Source organism: Porites lutea, chromosome 9, assembly GCF_958299795.1.
Source record: "Porites lutea chromosome 9, jaPorLute2.1, whole genome shotgun sequence".
In the NCBI taxonomy this organism is placed as follows: Eukaryota; Metazoa; Cnidaria; class Anthozoa; order Scleractinia; family Poritidae; genus Porites; species Porites lutea.
The window spans coordinates 1,910,001-1,932,402 of record NC_133209.1 but is presented as its reverse complement, the minus strand read 5'-3'; the positions used below and the strand labels follow the sequence as shown (position 1 = coordinate 1,932,402).

The 22,402-nt window shown below is 38.7% G+C and overlaps 4 protein-coding genes across 6 annotated transcripts in view; 2 read left to right on the top strand and 2 right to left on the bottom strand.

Moving 5' to 3' along the window:
- Nucleotides 1-112: 112 nt before the first annotated feature.
- LOC140948679 (uncharacterized) lies at nt 113-6,406 on the top strand. The gene is made up of 2 exons (XM_073397944.1): nt 113-5,260; nt 5,742-6,406. Exons 1-2 carry the CDS (start codon nt 289-291, stop codon nt 5,762-5,764), a joined length of 4,995 nt encoding a protein of 1,664 aa, XP_073254045.1. The 5' UTR covers nt 113-288; the 3' UTR covers nt 5,765-6,406.
- A 2,616-nt stretch (nt 6,407-9,022) lies between these two features.
- On the bottom strand, nt 9,023-15,509 carry LOC140947822 (uncharacterized). Of its 2 annotated transcripts, none has more exons than XM_073397025.1 (7): nt 15,029-15,509; nt 14,377-14,491; nt 13,532-13,612; nt 12,795-12,910; nt 11,253-11,302; nt 10,303-10,408; nt 9,023-9,227 (listed from the first exon to the last, which is right to left on the bottom strand). In XM_073397025.1, exons 1-7 carry the CDS (start codon nt 15,368-15,370, stop codon nt 9,117-9,119), a joined length of 921 nt encoding a protein of 306 aa, XP_073253126.1. In that variant the 5' UTR covers nt 15,371-15,509; the 3' UTR covers nt 9,023-9,116. The 2 variants fall into 2 exon arrangements, with proteins under 2 accessions (XP_073253126.1, XP_073253125.1); XM_073397024.1 differs by having other exon boundaries at nt 12,795-12,913; nt 15,029-15,507.
- Nucleotides 15,510-17,358: 1,849 nt separating this feature from the next.
- Nucleotides 17,359-20,167, top strand: LOC140947663 (uncharacterized). Its single transcript, XM_073396829.1, has one exon. It carries the CDS (start codon nt 17,899-17,901, stop codon nt 18,604-18,606), a length of 708 nt encoding a protein of 235 aa, XP_073252930.1. The 5' UTR covers nt 17,359-17,898; the 3' UTR covers nt 18,607-20,167.
- A 789-nt stretch (nt 20,168-20,956) lies between these two features.
- Nucleotides 20,957-22,402, bottom strand: part of LOC140947660 (kelch-like protein 5) — a 6,529-nt gene continuing 5,083 nt past the window's right edge. For both annotated transcript variants that reach the window (XM_073396826.1, XM_073396827.1), the window contains exon 4: nt 20,957-22,402. This exon is cut by the window's right edge and continues 754 nt beyond it. The gene's annotated coding sequence lies outside the window, so the exon portion shown is untranslated.

The window sequence follows — 22,402 nt, the reverse complement described above, 5'->3', positions numbered from 1 at the left end:
CGGTAGGCAGTCACGAGAGACATATTTAATCTATAATCTTGATTGGTTGACAAAACAATGGTTTCTGTATTTGGAAGTCAATATGGCGACGAACAGGGTGGAGGATTCTGGGGCAAGGCACGTGGCGTCTCGAGATTGTATCCAGAGCAAAACAACTTAAAAATGGGTCGGTTTTGCAGCTTATTTTGTCCCAAGTTTGCCAGAGATTAAGTTCTGTTAGTCACTGAGCTACTTGGTAGTCGATCAGAAGCATAAATATTGGGAAACGAACAGGCTTGAATCCGCAACATGGCAAGCAAATCTACCAAGCTGAAGACTGCCACATCCAGGGCTGCGACTCCAGTCTTATCTGCAAATTTGTCGAATTCGTCGTTTGATTATTTGCCAGCGACCGGATTAAAGGGTAAATCTCCAGCTAGTTCATCCAGGAACTTGAATGTTCAACCTGATTTGGATCTTATCGGCGGGTTTGCCTTCTTATCTTTCGCGTCTCTTGCACAGCTCGAGGCTCACATCGAGCACAACGAAGCGAAGTTTGCCGCTGTTAGCGTTGATGTTGGACAAAAAAGGAAGGCTGGATATCCTAGAAAACAAGAGGGAAGTAGCTCCGAGGTCGATGGTCCTCCAAGTAAGAAGAAACCGAAAGCTTCGAAGAAAAAATCGACGAAGAAAAATCCTGATGCATCGACAAGCAACTTGGCGGCAAATCCCAGGGAAGCTTCGCTCCCATCCAAGAAAGAAACTTCATTGGTAGATAGCGTCATCGAACCCGGTGAGCTTTCTTCCTTTTTTGGTGTTTGTGGAAGCGTTAATAGAACGCTGGAACATTCTCCAAACTCCGAATTAGAAATTTCTCTACTTTGTTCAGAAACTGTCCCAGATTTAGGAGATGATGAGGAAATTCCAGGACAGCAAGACCTTGGATCAAAAGTTTTGGCTAACAGTGAAAAGCAGGCTGCAGGGCATGGAAGTGCAGATAATTCTTCTATTCAAGTTAATGATAACATTGGTGAAGTGGCTAGTGATATGGCTGATCAAAAACCAAAGAAGAAAAAGAAAAAGAAAAAGTCTGAACATTGTGATCAAACAAGCCAGACTAAGTTTAGAATAAAGAAAAGAAACAAGCTTTCCTCCCAGAATCAGGGTTCTGTTGTGGGATCATCTAGTGTAACAGTGGATCAGTTGAAGGATGGCACCCCTCTTGATGTAAATATCCAAGAAATGGGCAACAACAAAGGACAAACAAAACTATTATCAGCCAAATCTGTCATTGAAAAGACAAGTTGTGCTCGTACAACTGCCTACCAAGGGGCTAACAAGAACTGCACAGTCAAAAGTAGAACCTTTGAAATAGGTTCAGCAAGTAGCACCTCTGGAGAAGTAATTGTGGAAAGAAGCTTTGACAGAGTTTCAGCTGATGGCTGTACCCCTAACAACAGTGATAGAGAAATTGATGTTGACATTTGCGACCTAGAAACCAGGAGTAACAGCATGCTTTCTGATATAAGTGATCATTCCTCTGATATTGAAACATTTGATCCTAATCGTTGCTTCTTGTTGAATAACAAGACTGTTAAAATTGAAAAGGAGGATTTCGAGGAGGAAGGTGGAATTGTTGATGTTGACATTGAAACGGTCAGCAAAGAAGTAAAGAAGAACTTTCTGGTTGTGAGTGGTATTGAGTTGGGACACTTCAGTTACCATCCTGCTGAAACAAAGGAAGGAACAATTGACACCTCAATACAAGCATACTCAAATGAGATTGATATTTTCTTACAATGTGCCAAGATGCAAGAGGGACAAATTATAAAGATTATACACCCAGATGATTCTCTAGAATTGCCTTCTCCTGGCACGTTGAAAAATCAGGGTCGGGATCCTGACGTTGTCAAGGCAACAAGAAGTGCCACTGAAAGAAGACGTCGTCATCACCTGGGAGATTTATTTCAAGACATGAAGATGGAGGTGTTCACAGATCTCATGGACTCTGATAATAATTTTATGTACTTTAGTAAACAAGCAATACTTAGCAAAGCAATTAATACACTAGAAGAACTAGTACAGGGAAAAACTGACTTAAGCAAAACAAAGGAGCAATTGCTTCAACAGAACAAGGAATTGAAAGGGAAGAGAAACATGCTGATGTTTGGGAAATCATCAGTTGATGTTGATGATGTAAAAGTTGAAGCCATTCTCAATCAGCTTAATATCAAAGTAGAACCAAGTGCACAAAATGTTGAAGTTTCAGAGGTTAAGACAAGTCAGGAACAAGAACAAGCAAATGTCAAGCCGGGTGCTGACAGCAAAAACACTACTACAGTTGAGCCATCTGCAAGAGGGCGCCCAAAGAAGAATTTTTTGCCTCCCTGGTTGCTTAAACCTGCCTTAAAACCCAATGATGACACAGGTAAAGCTACCACTAATGCGGCAAATAGAGCAAATCCTCAGACAAGGCTGGAAACCCCTAAAGTAACTATGACTAGCACTGTATTGTCACAGGAACCCAGTTCAGTGAAAACCTCCAATGTATCATGCGGTGTGCAGACACATGGAGAAGAAACTGCTTTACCAAAAGCTGATAATCCAACTTTGTCAGAAATTATGTTGTTAAGTGGCAGTAAAGTGAAAGGCAAGGCCACTCACGAATCAACATGTCAAGTAGCCTCTGAACCAAGTCAAGCAGAAAATTCACCAAAAGTGATTCATACTATCACTTCATTGACACAAACTGCACCAGCAACAAAAATTTCCGCTGCTTGTAATCAAAGTCAAGACAAAGAAAAAAGTGTAGAAGCACACAACAGTGCACTGAAAAACACAGGCATTGACCAGCCATCATCGCAAGATGGAGCTGCTAAACCAGGTTTAGTAAAGATTTTACCCAAGCCAGCCATTTTCCAGTTAAATCCTAATCAACAGAAGGCAATCATGGAGTCCCTTGGACAGATCAAACAACCATCAAGTGATAAGATTATCTGCAATCTCTCACGATTAAGCACCCAAACAAACACTAGTACACCTTCCAGGATTTGTATTATCAGAAGTAGTCAGTTGATGAAGAGTCTGGACAGTAAGGATGTCATGCACCTCAAGATTACAAATGACCCTGTAAGAAATTTGAACACTGGTAGTAGTAACGTTAATGCAACATCTACAGTACCGAACATGCCAAATGTAAACTCCCCACCAAATGTGCTTGTAATGAGTGCTGCCCAAAGACCTGCATTGGTGACATCAAAACCTCATCTGACTGTATCATCAACTCAACCAGTGTTGTCAGAAATCAAGACAGTACCAGGTGTTCTGTTATTGAAAAGCATTCCAAACCCTGAAGCACCAGTGTCCACAGTCCATATGGCACAAAAATATCCTGAAAAACCTGCGCTAGCATGTGGAACATCAAGCCAGACTGTTTCTTCAGGGCAAAACATTCTTTTGTTGAAAAGTACTCAAAAATCGGTAGCACCATCTCCAATGGCTCAGATGCAACAAATGGTGCATGGAAGAACTTTGTTGACACCTACAACAATAAGCCAGTCAGTTATGCTAGGTCCTAAGACAGCAGCAAATACCCTTTCAGTGAGTAGTACACAACTGCCTGGAGTGATGACTTCAACTGTACAAATTCCACAAACGCAGTGTCCTAAAACTGTTTTAACAACTGTAGTACCAAGCCAACCATTTCTGTCAGAGAAAAACACAGTGCCAAATGTAAAAGTACCAACTTCAGCTAAATACGTCGCACAAAAACAACCAGAGAAAACCACTTCTGTGTATGGAACATCAAACCAATCAGTATCCTCAAGCATGCAAACAGAGCTATTGCCGCTTTTACTGACTGGTAATAAAAAACCTGAAACGTCAACTTTCACAGCTACAGCAGTTCAACAGGATCACAAGAACACAGTGCTAGGACCTGCAGTAGCAAACCAGCCGGTTTCATCTTCTTTTATAAGAATAATGCCTTCACATATTTCAATGGGAAACACAAACAAAAACCTTGAAGTGGGAACCTCAGTTGCTCAAATGCCACAGAGTCATTCCAAAAGAACCATGCTGGTGTCGCAGGTTCCATTGAAATCTCCTGTTACCACATCTTCACCTAAAATGGTGGTTGGCGGGCAGCAGATAAATTTGTTGTCTACAGGTAGTACTGAAACACCATCAAGTACCGGTTCAGCAAGTGCAGATGATGTGACTCTTAGAGCACTTGCATCACTGAACCAATTTCAGGTTAACAAACCAGCACCTCCTCTAACAGACGCAGTATCCAATCCATTATTCCCAAACAAAAACCCTGGAGCTGGATACTTGACGGGTTTGAAAAATGTTGTGATGAATGTTGATGCTGGGGGAGCTAAAATTCATCCCACATCATCTGTCTATACCATTCCTATAGTGACTGTGACATCATCATTTAAGACAGCTACAACAAGCAAAGTTGCAGTATCTTCTTCAAATCACAAGTCATTAGAGGAGCATTCTGTCATGCCGACCATCTGCTCAACACCTCTTGTATTCATTCCTACTTCAATTTCGCTAAACAGCTGTTTCACTTCTTCAAGCTGCATGTCATCCGGAAAGGGTACTGTATCAACTCTTCACTCAACAGGACCTGGATCAGCAGTCATTTCAGTACCAACCTCAACTTCACTAAAGAGCAGTTTCACTATGTCAGCTCTCAACACCCCCATACCAACTGCAAGCATCAACGCTGATCGTCATCTTAGTGCAATGCCACTGGTTACCAACAGTTTAGATCCATTTAATCTTGTACCCAAACAACTGCCACTGTCTAAACCAGCTGTCCCTTCTGAGCCAACGACCATAACAAGCACTTTAAACATTGGAGCTGAAGTTCCAATTCAAGTCAATGAATATGACACCTCTCTTAGCCCTCTGCTTATTGCAGATGAGATATTCAAACCCGAAACATCAAACTCATCAACAGTTTTGACCCAAGAGATGCTGAATATTCCTGGCATAAAGCAAAATGCAGATCTGTCCAGTGTGCTTTTAGATCCATCAGAACTACCCATACCAGATATTCTGCCAAACCTAGGTGAAATGGACGAAACTATTGATTCCATGAAGGTAACAGCGCCATCACGTATTGTTAACAAACCAAATACCAGTGGATCTAACACAAGCAGTTCTGGAAGACAAGCTGATGTATCTTTGTACTCATTGCGCAGTTCTTCTACTAATGCTAACAAGCAGACCAGCCCACTAAAGGTGGCAATAAAAGACTTCAGGAAAGGTAGGACCTACTTTTAGTTATTGTTTGAGAATAGGATATGGCTGAGCCTCTTGTTGCCAATCCAGAAGGAAGCTCTCTTGAAGGGGCAGTGGGATTAGGGATGGAGAGGGTGGGTTGCCATTATTTTCCAGCAACAATATTTAAGGGATGCCTAAAACAGCCCCAAACTGTGCTCTGATAAATTTCTAGATTCTCACCATAAATAACCTTGTATTTTCTACCAAAAAGAGGATTTGCTATTGGTTACTAATTACTAGAGCCTTATTTCACTTTTTTTTTTAAATAAAAGATGATGGTGCACACTGGACTATTTCATGTCAGCTGTTCAAAAATATTAACAACAGTGTTGGCAACTTCTTTTTTTGAGGGCGGGGGGGTGTGGGGGGGAATGAATACAACAGTTTAAGTATGTACAGTTTTTTTGTGTGTTTATAGCTTAAAAGATTTCTTGATTTAAAGTGAGACTTTTGTTCTTCAACAGGTAAATCATTCATTGAGAAATAATGTGCTTTCCTGGGAAAACAAGAGTGAAGCTTGCAATACTGGCAGGTGACAGAACCAAATGGATCTGTGCTTAGTTAACATCTCCACATTTTCTTTAAAGTACAAGTGGTTTAAGACTATGCATTTATGCAGCACTTAGGTTCCATAATTAATTGACAGGAGTCTGTCTAAATGTCGCACAGGCTTATTTGTTTGTATGAGATCTCCTTTAAGTGACTGAATCCAGACCTGGGCCTGGTTCCTCAAAAGATGGACTGGTTAAATCCAGGGTTAGACCAAATTTGTAGCAGAGTTGTCTTTTTCAGGAAGATGGAACTGGATCCTGGTTGATAATACAAAATGATACTATGAACAATAAAAAGGATGGTGAATAAATTTTAAACTAAAATTTTAACCCTGGATTAGCGGTAATCACCCTTCTAAGAACTGGACCCAGTCCTTTTCGAAGGCAGTGGTTCTGTTATTAGGTAACATCCATTTGGGACCAGTCTTGCTTGAACAGAAACATTGTTTCTGCAGCAGATTGTGTCACAGAATGTATTGTAAGGTAACAGAAAGGTTTATAAAAGTTTGAGTGTTTCTATGTAAGTGTTATTCTCAAGTGTGTATAATTAAAATGCAAGCCAGCGGCGAGCCATGCAGTCCATTGAAGACTCATTAAAAAAAAACAAAAAAAATCAAAAACAGTAATATGGAAAACATTAACTGAAAGCTAACCATTGTAATTAATTGTTTTACCCTAAACAACGCTTAACCCTAGCCGAAAAATGAGTGCTTAGCCCTAATCTGTAAATGAAAGCTTAACCCTAATCAGTATAAATTAATGAGTGCTCAATTCCTAACCTGTAAATTTGCAGTTTTTATTTGTTTTCACTTTATTTTTATCAGTGGCTCGTGTGACTTACATGGCTCGCTGGCTGACAGCTTGTCAAGACCCATTATTCTCATAATTTGTAGTAACTGCATGGGAGAGCTTTCAGACTGTGATATTTACATGTATACAAGTTATTTTGAATTGTGCGTATTTAAACAAAAAATGTGATAAGGCATAGACCGTCCCTTGACGTATGTAGAAAATAAAAGAACATGTTAACTAGATAGTGGCATGCATAGAATAGTTAAAGTGTGTGCTAGCTAGCCTCAGCACAAGAGGTGTCATTAGGTTTCTTTGCAAATCAAAGTATGGTGATGCACTATATTGTAAGGCAAAGTGAACATCATTAAAACTACTTTCTCCGTTTCAACAAAGGGTAAGTGAGATATAGCACCAAGTGAAAGTAACCACAGGCATCTTAAACTCACTATGTGAGCACTTGAAGCACAAGATGTACATCTAGTACCGGTAATGTTGTATAATGCAGCCATACATTACAAGAGCTCACATAGTGCATTTGGGGTGCCTATGAAGTCAATATTCTTACTGATGTCAAATTTGCCCTTTACTTCATCATAATGAGGCATTTTATGAAAAATCACTTAAGGCTTATTTCATGCAACCCTTTGAAATTATCACAACAATGCTGAGTTGTTGAATATAATTTTTAAGTAACGAGATTGTTGTGATGGCTGTTGTGGTAAATTTAACTTAAGGTTGGTTAGGTTCACTGTATTTTTTGCTGTTAGAGCAGTACTTCTAAGCAAGACATCGGTCAATAAATTTTAGCGACTGCCTTACATTTTCCTACCTTGAATTTCTGGAACTTACTCAGTTAAACTGAGTTTAAAATATTCCAATTAACATTGGTATTGTTCATAGTATACAAATTTCCTTGGTAATGGCCCTAATGCATTTTTACGTCAGAAAAGCAAAGTTCACCACCGAGCCTCTTGCATTAATGAATTCCCAAGGCAGTACTGTTGAAAAGAATACCCATGGACAAAGAGCGTGAAAAAAATGCAACAAATTATCCTTACAAACAAAACTTGGTGGTGGAATTTGCTCCTCTGACATAATTTCATCACCAGATGAAACTCTGAGAAGAGAGTTGAAAATACAATGTGCAGTGGAGTATTTTTGACGAACTTCAAGGTGTTTCATCTGGTGATGAAACACTGAATGCTTGATATTACTTTTCAAACAAAATGATTTTAGGAGAAATTAAGGATGCAAAATTGATCAGTTTTTCATCTGATTTCCAAACACTCGTAAAACACTCATTACATTTCCTTTGTATTTTCTTTATGAATTATTAATGAGTTTGAGAAGATTATTTCTTTGTGTCAAAGGAATGTATTATGATAGTAGTGGTTACTAAAAAATTCACTAAGTGAATATTAAAGTAAATTCCACAGTGGCAAACAATGCAATTTTTTTTAGTTTCAAGAATAAGACTGTTAAGTGTATTCTGAGGTAGACTATTAAGATGTTCATGGTGGTAAGTAAATGCTGAGGGAAACAGTCATTCGCAAATTCCACTTTCTCTTAGCAATCTCCATTCCCCACTTTCCCTTGATGTTGCAATGCCATTCTATTGTGACATAATAAAACTGTGAAAGAGACTGAATTGACTGAATTTAAATTTAATTCTAAACGAACTGTCTTCTTAACACATTAAAGGCTTATATGCTGCTTAAGGAACAGGTCAAAACATCATTATCGTTGAGGGGCGGAATCGTGGAATTGGGTGGAGGAACACTATAATATTGTTTAAGAGGCCTAATATATACCCCCCTTTTTCATTATTCATCACAAGTTTTTAGGTGTTTAATAAAAGTGTTATGAGAAGGGCAGTCAAGGGAAAATCCATTCAACTGGTTATACTTCACCTCTCAGTGAATCTCAAGTCACCAGGGAAGGGGTTGCAGAGGTAATGTAACTCAGGTTAGTTATGTGTAAGAAGCAGTGCCAAGATCTTTATTCTGGGCCGCCTATACAGACTCAGCGAAATTACCAGAATTGCATTTTGAATTTCCTGTCAACCTGATAGGCAAATGAGCAATGGCTTTTTAACAGGACAATCATGGCTCATACTCAAATCCTGGTACACAGGTGGGGACCTAGAACAAGGATTTTGGCACCGTTTCACAGACAGACTTTTCCAGAGTTAAGTTTTGTCTGTGGCACAGGCTAGGGAAGGGGTAAGCTCTCTTTTTCTTTGGCTGTGTTCACACTACCAAGTATGAACATAACTCTCAAAAGATGAAGGTCAGACTTGAGTCAGCAATGAAAATTTGACCCTTCTGAATTGAAGCATTCTTTTTAAATGGAGAGCTTGCTCGCAGGCTTTGTTTTTTTAACTTGACAAAGAGGAGTAACAGTTGACACTTTCTGAACATTTATTTTTGTTAAAAAATATGCTATAACGTAAATACTCTGACAATAATAATAAATATATTTTTTTTTATAGCACCATTAACTGTTATTGCTGTCTCCTTTACAGAGAAGTTTTTCCCACACTTCACTGGCAGGAACAGTTGTCTTTGTACAAGAATTTACAATGTCTGCAATAAGGGTAGCTGAGTCCTGTAAGCATAAATAGGAAAGAATAACTTTTTAAAAATATTAGTTGTTACATTGGTTCACAAGGTTCCAGCTCTGGAAACCCTGGAAACCCAGTCAGCAAATTTACAAGCAAAGTCTGGCATTGAAGGAATTCTCTCAAAGCATTTTTTTTGTTCAGAAGAAGGCTTTCAAGTGCAAAATGCTCTTTCATTGTTTACTGTAAACGATCCTACCAACTCCCCTCTGTGAATTTTGACATGTCACTGTGCCCAACTGTCACGCACACATATTAGGGGTGTAACGATACATCAAACTATCGATGCATCGCGATTGTAAGTGTTCCGATAGCAACACATCAATACCAAGTTTAACTATCGATAATAATCGCGATAGTTTCATAAAATATCGATAGTTACAATAGTTTTTAAATGATCTCCTGAAGCGTCTTCCTTGAATTAAGAAATTCCTCTTTTCTTCTTGTCTGTCAACGGCTGTTGACAGTTCAAGTTAATAAGACTGAAGTGAGATGTTGATAGGCATTTCTGTGACATACTATTATGTTAACAAAAATGCAGAAAATCAGTGGATTTTTATTTTTTCCTCAATTTTGTATAACTTGCATTTTACAGGGAAGATGGAATGGGGCATTTATATCAAACATATATTTTTATCTCAAAGAAATACTAATTGTCACACTAAAATGTCACTATCACAATAGTATTGCGATAGTATCACCACTATCGCAATACTATTGCAATGGTGTTTCAACTATCGCAATAGTCAAAATGGGTGCAATAGTCACCCCTAACACATATGAGGCGCATATGAAACCCGCCTATCAGGAACATTCACATATGTCTTTGCGACTCTGCAGGATATTAGAACAAGTTTTTGTACACTAATTCACAGACAGACTATACATTCAAGTGGTTTAGACGATGTGTTAGCCAGCTGTAACACAGGCTACTATGTTACTGATCAAGAAAATAATAAAAATTCTTACCCCCAACATAGTTACTCTAGTCCTAAGATTTGGGGGATTCATGAAATTAATGACATATGTTTTTTGGACTAGTTTAGTTTAGGTATAAAATACCTTCTGATACAAGTGCTCCTGAAGCCTGTCCTCAAATTCTGGTCTCTTAACTACCTCCATCTTTCTCTTCAAGAATGCAGTTCTTGCAATGTTAGATTTCATGTTCCTAAAAGAGCAATAATTATTTTCAAAACCCTCTTATATTATCATGCCATGAAAGGTGGCTAGAGCTTTTTAGAAGAAAGTAACAGGTTAGTATATTGTTATTATTATTTGTTCTTCACAAGACAACACAAGACAAAATGTCATGAAATGTCTTTATATAAGTAACATGCATTTTTAGCAGTAAGTTTAGACATTCAGCAAACAAATGGAGCTGTTGCTATTATATAACCCACCCAGCCCATGATCCGAATTACATGTGCAGTGAGGTAGCAGCTTCCACACCACAGGAAACTTTCACTACTCTTTTCTGACCATGATGTGGGATCTTTCTACGTCTCCTAAAATTGACTAATGAAAGAAGGATGATCAAAGGAGTCAATGCCAATAGCTTAACATCACCGCCCAGAAGCATAATCAACAGTTTACTAAACTAGGACAAGGTCTTTAAATCACAGCCAGCATGATCTTGCTAGTTATTTGTTGATGCTCCAGTCACAGTTTAAACCCACATCCTCCTTCTCGGCAATCTGGTTCTTTTCCAACTGAGCTCTAACCAGGTGGTGGTATGCGCTCAAGGTCAAATGGAAGTTTCCAATGCATGTGCATGCTTGTTTCTGGAGAAACCAGTGAAACAACCTTAAGCATAGTAACCCAGACTAGGCTCTCAAGTATGATGTTTTACGGAAACAGTACTTATTCCCCACTTCCCCCACTCCCCCCACCCTTACTGTAGCCTGTATGAAGTTGCGCAAACCTCACACTGGAGAGTCAAGCTTTCTCAGACACTGGTTATTCTACAAGACCATCTGACACAAGATGATAATGCCCTGATACTCATACAGTACCTGCAGTCAGTGCAGTCTTGTGGATCATGAAAGTCCTTCTGTTTTACTAGCTATCAAAAAGAATGTTAAAGGGAAAAAGAAAATCAAGAGGAAAAGTCGCTACATCACGTTGACAAGGTAACAAAATTTCTTGATCTCAACAGTCTGTGGTCCTGCAAACATGGCAGAAAAAAATGACAAAAATGACAAGTAGGCCTTGGCTGTCTCTGCCAAGAAAGATTGTTGAGATTCAGAACTTTTGCTACCATGGTAACATGACCTCACACTTCTCCTTTTCATTCAATGAACTCGTTACTGAAAGAATTTGAATAGAACATTACAGCTGCCCACAAAAGTAAACTAATCAGCATCACAACTCCTAGCTGAACATGACAATATTTCTTTCCTTTCCTCCCTTCCTTATTTTGAGGGAGGGAGGGGGGGGGGGTAAGCTTATTTTCATGACACCATGATCGACCATTTTTGGTGTCTGTGAATCATGATGTACTGAAAAACTGTTCTGTGAATCGTGATTGAAGTGCACTCTGTGAAACCTGAACTGCCAAAATCCTTGATTGTTTACATGGACATTGAAGATCAATCAAAAAAAAGAAATCGTTAATTTGGCCAAATGACCTTAACTAGCATCTGGTGGCTTGATTTAACTTCACTTTCGAGTCTTTTGATGTAACTTCACACTTCAGTGCGCTCAGACCGACATGCGTGCAAAACGTCTGCGCATGCGCAAGGTCTCTATTTTCAATAATTAAAATTTGCAAATCTTCCCCATTTAAATTGAAAAACACTTAGGAATGTTTGATATGTTTAATGGTTTGCAGCCGGTTCTATAGTATTAAGCACAACAAAAAATTACTTAAACTAACTTAACTAACTGGTAAAGTCGTCCAGTACAAGGTTTTTCCGTCCTTGTTTTTCCACTTAGCATGCATTGGTCGTTTTCGTTGTTCGCATTGACCGAGCTCAGCGACATGATGACCAAAACAGCAACAATGGCTACGACGAAGTGCTGCCAGAGCGAGCGTGGACTTTCAAACATGATTTTCGCCTTTGGTGCAAGGAGGAAAGTATGTGGTGCAAAAGAGAGAAACTAAAGCAATTGATAAACTTTGTGTTCGTGAAATTCTAAGCTTATCTTTTGTGTGTGGAGCTTACTTTTTTGAATTTCGCGTCCGGACTCTAGTTTGTTTTGGTATCGCGTATAATTTCGATTGGGGAGGCACATGCAAATTCGCGCCGGAAGCAGGGAAGGCACGCATGCGCACTGCGTTTTTCACGCGTGTCGCTCAGACCCACCTACAGCTGGCTTCCCTTGGGAATTTGTAGCCATGCAGTGTTTTCATAACGTTCGTAAGACGATAGTTAACTTAATATAATCGAAGCACTCTGTTTTACAAAATGGGAATAAAGTAACGTATTTGACATTTTGTACAACCTCTATTTTTGAGAAGCATTAAAACGTTAATTATTTTGTTTTGTGACTCATGAAACGCAACTAACTAACAAGACTAATGATGGTACTGATGTTTTACTGACACTACTAACCTTTTCTGTTTTGCTCATCAAGTTTTCAATCTTTAAACTTTCAATTTTCCTTTTATTCCCTACAACAGACTTATCAGCTTCTTGCCTGGAAGTTGCCACCCTCAGTACTAGTTTACCTGCTAAAATTTAAAAGTAAATTCAATCACAATGATGTAATTATTACCATGTGCATAAATTTTGATCATTACAGTCACTAGGTGATGTCTTACCCCAGGCGGGGGGGATACTCCAGATTTCAAGTATCAGGGATGATCAAATGGGGCTAAAAATCAAAACCCAAAAAACTCCCATGGCTTCAAACTTTTATGAAAAAAGATGCGATGTAATGCGTTAAATATTAAAACAGGTGCAAAACAAGTTTGGTTTTACTTTATTTGTACAACTTTGCTGCTGGGATACATGGGAAATCCCTACTTAAATCAAGCTACCCAAAGAAAAATACTTGCCAAAATTTTTCCTACCCCCAAAAAATCCTGAAATTGAAATTTTCAAACCCAAAAAAATCCTTCAATCATCCCTGTCACTTGAAATCTGGAGTAACCCCACTGGGTGTGTTACAGGACAAGTGGTGAGAATACTACCCTCATGTGCTATACTGATGTTAATTGCAGCATTTTCGAGCAAAGGGAAAATCAATCTATCCTTTTGGTTGCAGTCAAGATTAGTCAAGTTGGTAAAAAGACTTTTACCAACTTTTCCCATTAATAAGCTCCTAAAAATAAAATCTTGGTACTTACATTGTGGACCATCAGTCATCAATTTCTTCACTTTTAGTACTTGTATTTTTCTTGAACAAAAGTTATTTATGTCATCACAAACTAAAAATGAGGTATAATAAACAAAAAGACCTATCAATAGTAGTCTAAACAAAACATATGATTATCTTAAACGGCTCCTTTATAAAACATAATTTGCATGTTTTTTGGTTTGCCCATGTAAATGGTAAATGGCAAACAACTGCCAGAAGATGTTGGTTAAATGACGTCATCAGGTCAAGTTACCAAAAGCTTAGGGAAAGTTCATTTAATATGACAAGGGGGGGGGGGGGGATGAAGATATTGAAACTCGAAGCTTGAAATTTTAGCAGCCCCCCTCGCTAGCGGTTAAATTTTTAAGGAGCCCCCTCCTTAGTAGTCGAAAAAATTTCAGAGCCCCCCCCCTCCTCCTTCAATTCCTTTGCTCCCCTGAAAAAAGATCGCTAGACTGTATTAAATATATTTACCATTATTGTCTTCAATGGTTTATACTATGACAAACTTGAGATACAGTTGTGATACAATTTTCTAAAGCATTTTTGAGATGAACAAGAGTGTAATAATTACTGAGACTACATTTGTTATATCTGTAAACCACGTGATATAGCTGAGTTGCACAGGTCATTAAATTGTTGAGTTGAAAACCATCTGCTCTGTATGATGATGTCATGTGTTGGTTTTGAAGTATACAAATTTTCGGAGCCCCCCCTCCTAGCGCAACAATTTTTCCAGAGCCCCCCCTTCGGGTGTCTAAAAATTTTCGGAGCCCCCCCTCAATATCTTCATCCCCCCCCCTTGTCATATTAAATGAACTTTCCCTTACTTACCAACTGTCTTCTTATCCTTGACTTGCCCCCTCACATTCTCTGTTTTGGAGCCAAGTCTTGATGAGAGTACTGCCAATTTCCTTCTGATGTAGGTCCCTTGACCTACACCATCATCCTACCAGGAAACAATCAAGTAATTCTCAGCACACTTATTGATGGTGAAACTCACAAAACTGTGAACACCCAAATTATTTTAGGAATGTTCATTGTGAAGTGTCCAGTCAGAGCTAAGAAAAGGACACACAGGCAAACCATAAAACCACCAACAGAACACACAGGCAGACCTGACAAACCTAGCAACTATGCTGCTTGTGGTTAAGTTTCATCACACCAAACAATAGGATTTCAAAAGTATTTCTGGTATTCCAAGTTTTCTGAGTTTCACAGTAAACTATATTGACTAACGAAGAACTTCAGGAAAACTGAACAAAATTTGTATCACAAGAATATAGTTAAGAATTAGGCAGCAAGTGTTAAGTCTTATATATTCTAATTTATTAACAAGTTTAGGAATCCTTTCATAGTGAGAAGCTTAAAAATATAACAAATCCTTAACTGACAAACTGCGACGTCAAAAATCATGCCAATGTCCAGTCTGCCATCGTGACTAAACAAACTTGGTGAGTAACGCAACTGTGTCTTCTTTTCCTACCTTTGTGGAGAATTCCCCCTCACTTGAACCAGCTGATTCAAACTCGTCTGAATAATCGCCCTCTTCTGTGAGAATCTCAGATTCTACTACACTTTCGCTTTGAATTGTTTCACAACTCTCAAACACAAACCGTTGGTTGAATGCTTTGGGGTTACCTGAATTTTCTTGATCTTCTACAGAAGTCGAAGCTGAGGACTCGGCGAGAAAAACGCTCTCCTGTCTACCCAAGACTACAGGAGAGCTTTTCTCACCAACTAATAACGACTCTTCAACAGTTTGGAGGCTTTCACTTATTTGAGAGTGAGACGAATTCGAACTTGACAGCCTCCGCTGTTCCGCCATGTTTGCATAAAGTTCATTTTACCATGGAGGGGAAGGGGGAACAGTAGGAGAACAAGAGGGAGGAGGGGATATTTGGTACCCACGTGCAAAGTATGGTCACGAGGCCTTTGCACATGATCATAATTGGGGGGGGAAAAAGTTAGTAGCGTGGGAAGGGGAAGAGGAAGAAGAACACTAAGAGGAAAGGAAGAACAACTGTAATTTGTCCTCTTCCATTGCTTTTGACGCTTGCTATAAGGCTCAAAAGTTATAAATTTCCACAAGAAGGTTAAACACCTGTAAACCCCCCTCTCCTAGAAAAGCCCTTTGCTCAGGCTGCCACTTGAACTCCTAATTCCTCCCGGTTCGACGTAGTGGGAAGGGTGACTAAATTTCCCGTTAGTACTACATTACAATCTTGAAATTTCAGACGATTACTTCGAGTCGTTTTTACTCCCGTTTCTACTCCCTCAGAGTAAAAACGACTCGAAGTAATCGTCTGAAATTCAGACTAGCTAGCCTGCGAATTCAACGGGTTTTCATCGCTGACTGTCCGAACGTTTCGCGAAATGTCCCCAGACCTCAAAGATGGGGGCGAGGAGGTGGTCGGAGAAGTCGAAGAATCAGGGGCACCCAGCGACTTTTTTCTGTAAAATAACTGTTTGAAAGAGCAAATATTGTCTAGAAATATCTAAGCTTGAGAAAAGCTAAAAATTTCTGGATAACCGTTCCGTTCGTCTAAAATATTCGAAGGTTTTCTAATAGCTCAACTACGATTTTCGGAGGTTGTGTTATTCACACTTTGATACCAAGATATTGCGATTATTGTTAAAAAAAAAAGGTCTCCTAAAACTTTCGGTATAAAGACAAAACGTCCCCTACAATTTTCTATAAATGAAAGCAAGGCTACTTCTTGTCCTAGAACTTTCAACCGGACCCATAAGGGTAGCTGACACTTCAAGCGACGAGAAGAAAAAGCCACCTAAAACTTTCGTGACGACCAAAGTTCCCTTAAGACTTCCGAACAGATAAATAGCTTTTAGGGCAACTCAAAACTCACCAAACAGGCTTCTAAAGCACAGAGGAAACCATATGAGACACTTCTGGCGTATTTAGAAACATTCGGTCGTTGGGTGCCCCTGAAGAATTCTGTAACAGGACCGGGTCGAGGTTTATGATGTGCAAGTTAAAGACATTATTCAAGAAGAAGAAAAAAAATCTTATATCGTCTTCAGGTTTTTGTCCAGAAATAATGAAGGCTCTGGAAACAGTCTTCTTTAGAACTCTTTGGAAACTGAACAAAATTTAGACCACAAGAAGGGGGTCCTTGGCCTCTCTTCCCACCCCTCAATGCGCCAATGCCCACCCCCTCAGGATACTGTAAAAAACAGACTCCGAAAAAACACTTTTCTAAGACTCCAAGTTCTTCCCTCTATAGTTTGCAACCTCACTGTTGAAAGTCTACTTTCTTTTATGATCCCGTGAAAGAAAAACAGGAAGTTTGTGCTTATAGGCAGGCACACGGTCTAACGAGCGAAACGTGACACTGTCACGTTATGCGTTCACGCGTGAGGAACAACACCCCAGCCAAACCCACGAGTCTTCAAGACGCACAGGGGAGGGGCGGGAATACTTTTGTCATTCACGTGAGACATTGAAAAACGTGAGAAATCAGTCACGCGTAACGGGCACACGAGTGCGAAGAAAGATTCTCCAAGATTCCGAGCTACTGCCATGATCACGGCGAGAGAAAACAGCTCCAAAATGACGTCCTCATCGACTTTGCTCTCATACTTATTTTGATTGAATTTGTCAACAAGCCCAGCTGTTGTTTTCTAAAACTTGTTTTGGCCCTTCACTTCTGCCAGTGAAAGGGAAACCCACGGACATGTGTTGTCAAGGCTTTCCCAGCGAAGGATTTCACGCACTAAAACAAAGAAGTAGCGGCGTGTTTTCACTCGGATTCTCCTTTAAATAGGGGAAGTTTCAAGTTTGAACGTTCTTCCTTGTTTATGATTCATACATGCTCGTTATTTTGTTCGTTTTACTCGCGTGCAAAGTATTCCACATGTATGCGGCACGAGTCGAACCCAAAAAACGTGAGTCAGTCACCTTTTAATGAAAGATACAAGTGACTCGTGCGCCAACAAACAAATTCCCCACGTGAGGTGATAACAATAGTGCGCCAGTTTCAACCAATCCTGATCATTGGTAAGGCTTCCACAGATGAGGCATCGCCGGTAAACCTTCTGTTTACACGTGAAATACGGTAAATTATTTGGTTCTGACTCTATCACTCTCCGAACGTTTGGTTACAAGCATTGGTTTATGACGGAGATCTTCTGTTCAAAGCGTTCTTCATTTAGGGGAATGTAGCAGTTACAGCCGTTTCGTCGAATACTCGAGGTTAGAAAAATAAATTCCCACAGACGACAGTGCTAGTGACTAGCCTGCTCCAACGATTAACCTAAGTTTTCTAACGATATAAAGCTTAACTTGCTTTCATCTTTTCCTCAGAGAAAATACAGTTGAAATTCAACGAACAAACAATGAGTGCGAACTTTTTGAAGAATTTCATGGACTTGGATGAGTTTTTGGCCGTGAAGGATTTGTGCACGGGCCTTTCTCGAACCGAGAGCGACTATGCCGAAGATGAAGTTGAGCAAGACCTTGCTAACTTCATCGACGAGGAAGATATTCCTTCGGAGTGCAGTTTGTCACAATTCGACAGCAGCAGCACCCCGTTAGCTACACCTACAATTTGCGGTGGAAACAACTCTGACACCGACGAAGGTCGAGGCGAAAGTATCTGTAGCTCTGAGAATATCGCTGCTTGCAGTTCTAGTGAATCGATGTCTTCGTGGAATTCTAACGAAAATTACAAGTCACCGCGAAGGAAACGAAAAGTAAAGCACGTTAATAACGCGGAAAAGGCAACACCAAAAAAGAGAAGAAGAAAAACTGCGGACAGTGCAAAGAAATCGATGGCTGAAAAAATCGACGGGGAAAGTACCATGCGATCAAGAAATGACAGGAAATCCGTCGACGAAGATGTTAAGGATGACAAGTACTGGGAGAGACGGCGAAAAAATAATCAAGCTGCAAAAAGGTCACGAGATCTGAAAAGACTCAGGGAAATGAACGTGAAACAGAGGGCCGATTCCTTGGAAGAGGAAAATAGACAGTTACGGGAAGAAGTTAAAAAACTGAAAGAATACCTCAAAACACTTGACGAAAAGGTCGAAAACTCATCATAAGAGCAAAAACATAACTGCTTGGTGTAAAGAAAGTTTGGAGCAAATAAGTGTGCAACTGTAAATATTTAATTAACTTGTAGGGCTGACCGCAAATAATGAAATAGGAGCCCACCCCCCTTGCTTTAAAAGCAATTTAGCACCCATCACAAGGAAAACATTTGCCCCCTGAGTCCTTGCGTTCCCCTGAAGTAAAAATTTGATAACCAACCCCCCCCCCCCCTGAAATTTTCTATACAGTGTGTGTGTCATTTGTTTCCCCAAAAGAGTTATTTTGCAAAGTTCTGCTGTCCAAGAAAAAAAAGTAATAACAATCTTTTCCCCATGGGAAGTTTCTCAACACTTTATACAGTAAAAAACATATATCACTTTGAAAGAGTTTAAATGAATTTAATCAGTTAAAATTTTTGCTCATTATTTCAAAACCTTGCACATTGATAAAATATTTCAGCCCCAAAATTTTACCATGTAAAAGATAAGGTGAGCACTGAATGGGCTGCCATTAAAAAGTGACAGGGAAGCTCATTTTTTTTGCGTAATGTTGTGTAGTACAGGAAGCCAACATTTTCCACCCATAAAGGAATTGTGCAGAGTTGTGCATAAATAAGTATCTGTTTTAAAAAGAAAATGCCATTATTCTTTATTGAAGTATGGTAAATTCTGAGCAACACCCAGATTTTTCTCATTAGGGGTTTAATTCTAAGGTTTCACAAGTCCTTGTCACTTTTATATGAAAGTTCCCACCTCCCACCACCACTAAGGATGGGCACCTCTCTTTTGTGTGGGAAAGTACTCTAAGGTGTAAAAACCCTTCCATTTTGAATACCCTTACTACATAGGTCTTATGAATGTTAAGTGGTATGCTATGTACAAAACATACTAAGATGTTGCTGTGTTGCCAGTCTATTTAGGCATTCATAGTCATATAGTCATTGTATCCAGCCACTACTACAAGAGATCCATAAAAGTGTAACAAAAATAAATATGTCCCGACCTTACCTATGGTTTTCCTCAGACTACCGGCCCTCTGGGGGATGAGTAGGAGAGGAGCCTGGGAATGAGGTTGATAATGTCGTAGCTTGATTATAGTTTGGAAGGACAGGAATTTAGGACCTTTATCTGGTTATTTTAATTAAAGGATATTTTTGTTTAGTGGCATTAAAAAACAACAGATTTGTACAAGCAGAAACTAAGCACAGTTTAAGTTAGAGTGTTGTTTTAAAAACAGGGATAAAAATTAGTGATTACTTGAACCTCATAATTCACAAGTTTTGTTTATGTCACTTTTATATGATTTTTTTTACAGACAAAGAAGTAGATTCAGCTTCATCACTTCAACTGTTATTGATGTAACATTAACTAATTCATACAGATCTAATACCTTCTCATCCAACAGAAAATATTTAACTTTCCCAACCATGTGCAATCAAAAATCTGTGAATAGAGGTCTGCATGCTGGCATTAATGAAAGATGAAAAATATTACTATTGTATGTCACCACATACAAATTACCTGATTGTGGATACTATATTCAGCCAATAAAGGATACGTTTTTGAACAAGAACTGGTATGAATAATTTAGTGAAGTAATGTCAACCCTTTCACCTCTAGAGGGAATCTTGATTGGAATGTAGAGTCTTTTTTTTTAATTTGTGGGTGAAATCCCATTGGGGGACTATTCAGACAAAACATTCTCAGCAATTCACTTTTGGCAAAGTCAGTTTACTCTATGGTAGCCTCCTAGCGAGCTCTCCATTTAGGGGAGTTGCGAGAAGTCACAAGAGAGCAGCACACAAAAGGAGATGCGAGTGCTTCACCGCTCCTTTGTGCATTCTCTCGCGATTTTCTTCACTCATCATAAATGGAGAGCTTGCTAGCAGGCTAACTCTATAAAAGACAGACACCATCTAAACAGGCACCCAATTGACTGTTTGTTTCTCTACAGTATTATGTAACAGATGTCAAGTGACTAAATAAGAACTTGAAAAGGACCAACACAAGGTGTCCATCTTGTAGATAGTTGACTGATTTATTTGATTTCCTTCGCTCCTTCTTACTAATGAGTCTGTAAAGAAAATCCACTAGTGTGACCATTCAAATGAGTACTTTTTTAACATTTTTGACTCTTGCGTCTGTGGGTGAAATACGCTGGTGTGACCATTCAAATTCATATGATCACAACTCTTCAGCAGTACTTTAATATTGGTCATTACAGTTATTTCTTTTTCAGCATAAAATGCCAAAATTGAAAACTTCTCAAAACTGTCTGGCTTGAAATGATCTACATGTGCCCAACTTGTTACGTTTGGGGTTACAATAATATGTCCAACTTTTCAACATCAAACAGCAAAAGTTCTACTAGAATATTCATGCTTTAATTGCCATGCATCATTCATACATAAGAATCACCAATGCAAGTAACATTCGTCACTTATTAAAATTGCAAAACCTAATCAATAAACTTTTCTGTACATTTTATTGGCTATGTTCTTACCAGGGTAATAATATTAAAATTGATAACGTTGTTATAACTAGTGTGCATGAAAACAGCCACCAGAATCAAGTCTTGTGTTTTACCTCAGCATAATTTTTGTTGTGAAAACTTTATTATTTTCCCATAATAGGCCTTAAACGAAAAATACCATAATGCTCTGTGCTTTCCCTCAAAAATTTTGCATATGAATTGTTCTCAATCATTTCTCTTGGGATGATTAGAAATCACAGGAGAAACTGAAATAAGGCCTATTTATAAGGCAGCTTGTAAATGGCATTTCCAAAATAACAAGAGTTCGTCGAAATTCCCGTCAAAATTGAAGGTGTTTGCCTCTTTATTCCTTTTTCAGTATCATTTTTGGGGCAGTTCTGAAGGTCTCAGACTTTCAATTTCTTTTTTATGTATCTGCTTTGTGTTGTTTCTTTGGAAGGCTAATGAATTCTCAAAATATTGAATTGTGCTTTGTTTGCACAAAAGCTGGTTTCCTGCTATGTCACTAGAAAGAAGCTAGTTACCTTCTCAACTTTTTGGAATTTCAATGGGCAATTTGACTGGAAAAGTCTGAGAGAGTGTTGAATTATTGGGGCCACATTTAGAAGACTATTAAGCCTTGGTGTGTTGCAATTCAAAAAGTGTAAAGTCTTGCACTTGTTGGAAAGAAGGCCTCTGTTGAAGTCTCAAAAAGTCTCTAATTTACCATTTGTCACCAAATAATAACACAAAACCTGCCTCAAATTTTTATCACAAAAATATAAATAAATAAAAATATATTATTCTAAAAAAAAATTTGAAAGAAAGTTTTCAAAGCCACAAAATATTATGCTAAGGCCTGTACACAATGTTATCACTTACTATTACATCCATTTCTTTTGATTTTCAATAAAATATAGTTTTGGCATTATAAAGTTGTCATTGTTTGAAATTTAATATGTAATCTTAAAGCAAATAAATAAATAAATAATAATCAGGAAAGCCTGTTCAAAAATTGTAGAATTTTGGTCTAATTAGCATCTCTTCAACTGTATAATACAAAATTTATTTGTAAATAAAGGCTTACATTCACCTTTGATGCACTATGCCCTGATGACTGGAGAACTTATAAAACCCAGCCATTTCAAAAAACATTTAATTAGACAGCAAAGTTTAGTAATGTAAACTTTTCGAAGCAAAAGTAAACAAAATAAAAAGCTTATCAGATAATGCAGGGTGCAAAGAAGATAGTGTCTGATAGCCCAGGGCTTGTTTGCCATTGGGCCAGCAGATTCTGTTCTTAACTTGCCCAACAGGCAAATGATGTTTTGTGGG

Excerpts from the sequence above, each read along its gene's own strand:
- LOC140948679 (XM_073397944.1), top strand. The coding sequence starts at position 289 with ATGGCAAGCAAATCTACCAAGCTGAAGACTGCCACATCCAGGGCTGCG. Across the intron at positions 5,261-5,741 it reads AATAAAAGACTTCAGGAAAG|GTAAATCATTCATTGAGAAA; the intron begins GTAGGACCTACT and ends GTTCTTCAACAG.
- LOC140947663 (XM_073396829.1), top strand. The coding sequence starts at position 17,899 with ATGAGTGCGAACTTTTTGAAGAATTTCATGGACTTGGATGAGTTTTTG.
- LOC140947822 (XM_073397024.1), bottom strand. The coding sequence starts at position 15,370 with ATGGCGGAACAGCGGAGGCTGTCAAGTTCGAATTCGTCTCACTCTCAA. Across the intron at positions 14,492-15,028 it reads AGGGGGAATTCTCCACAAAG|GATGATGGTGTAGGTCAAGG; the intron begins GTAGGAAAAGAA and ends GTTTCCTGGTAG. Across the intron at positions 13,613-14,376 it reads CAAGGATAAGAAGACAGTTG|TTTGTGATGACATAAATAAC; the intron begins GTAAGTAAGGGA and ends CCTCATTTTTAG.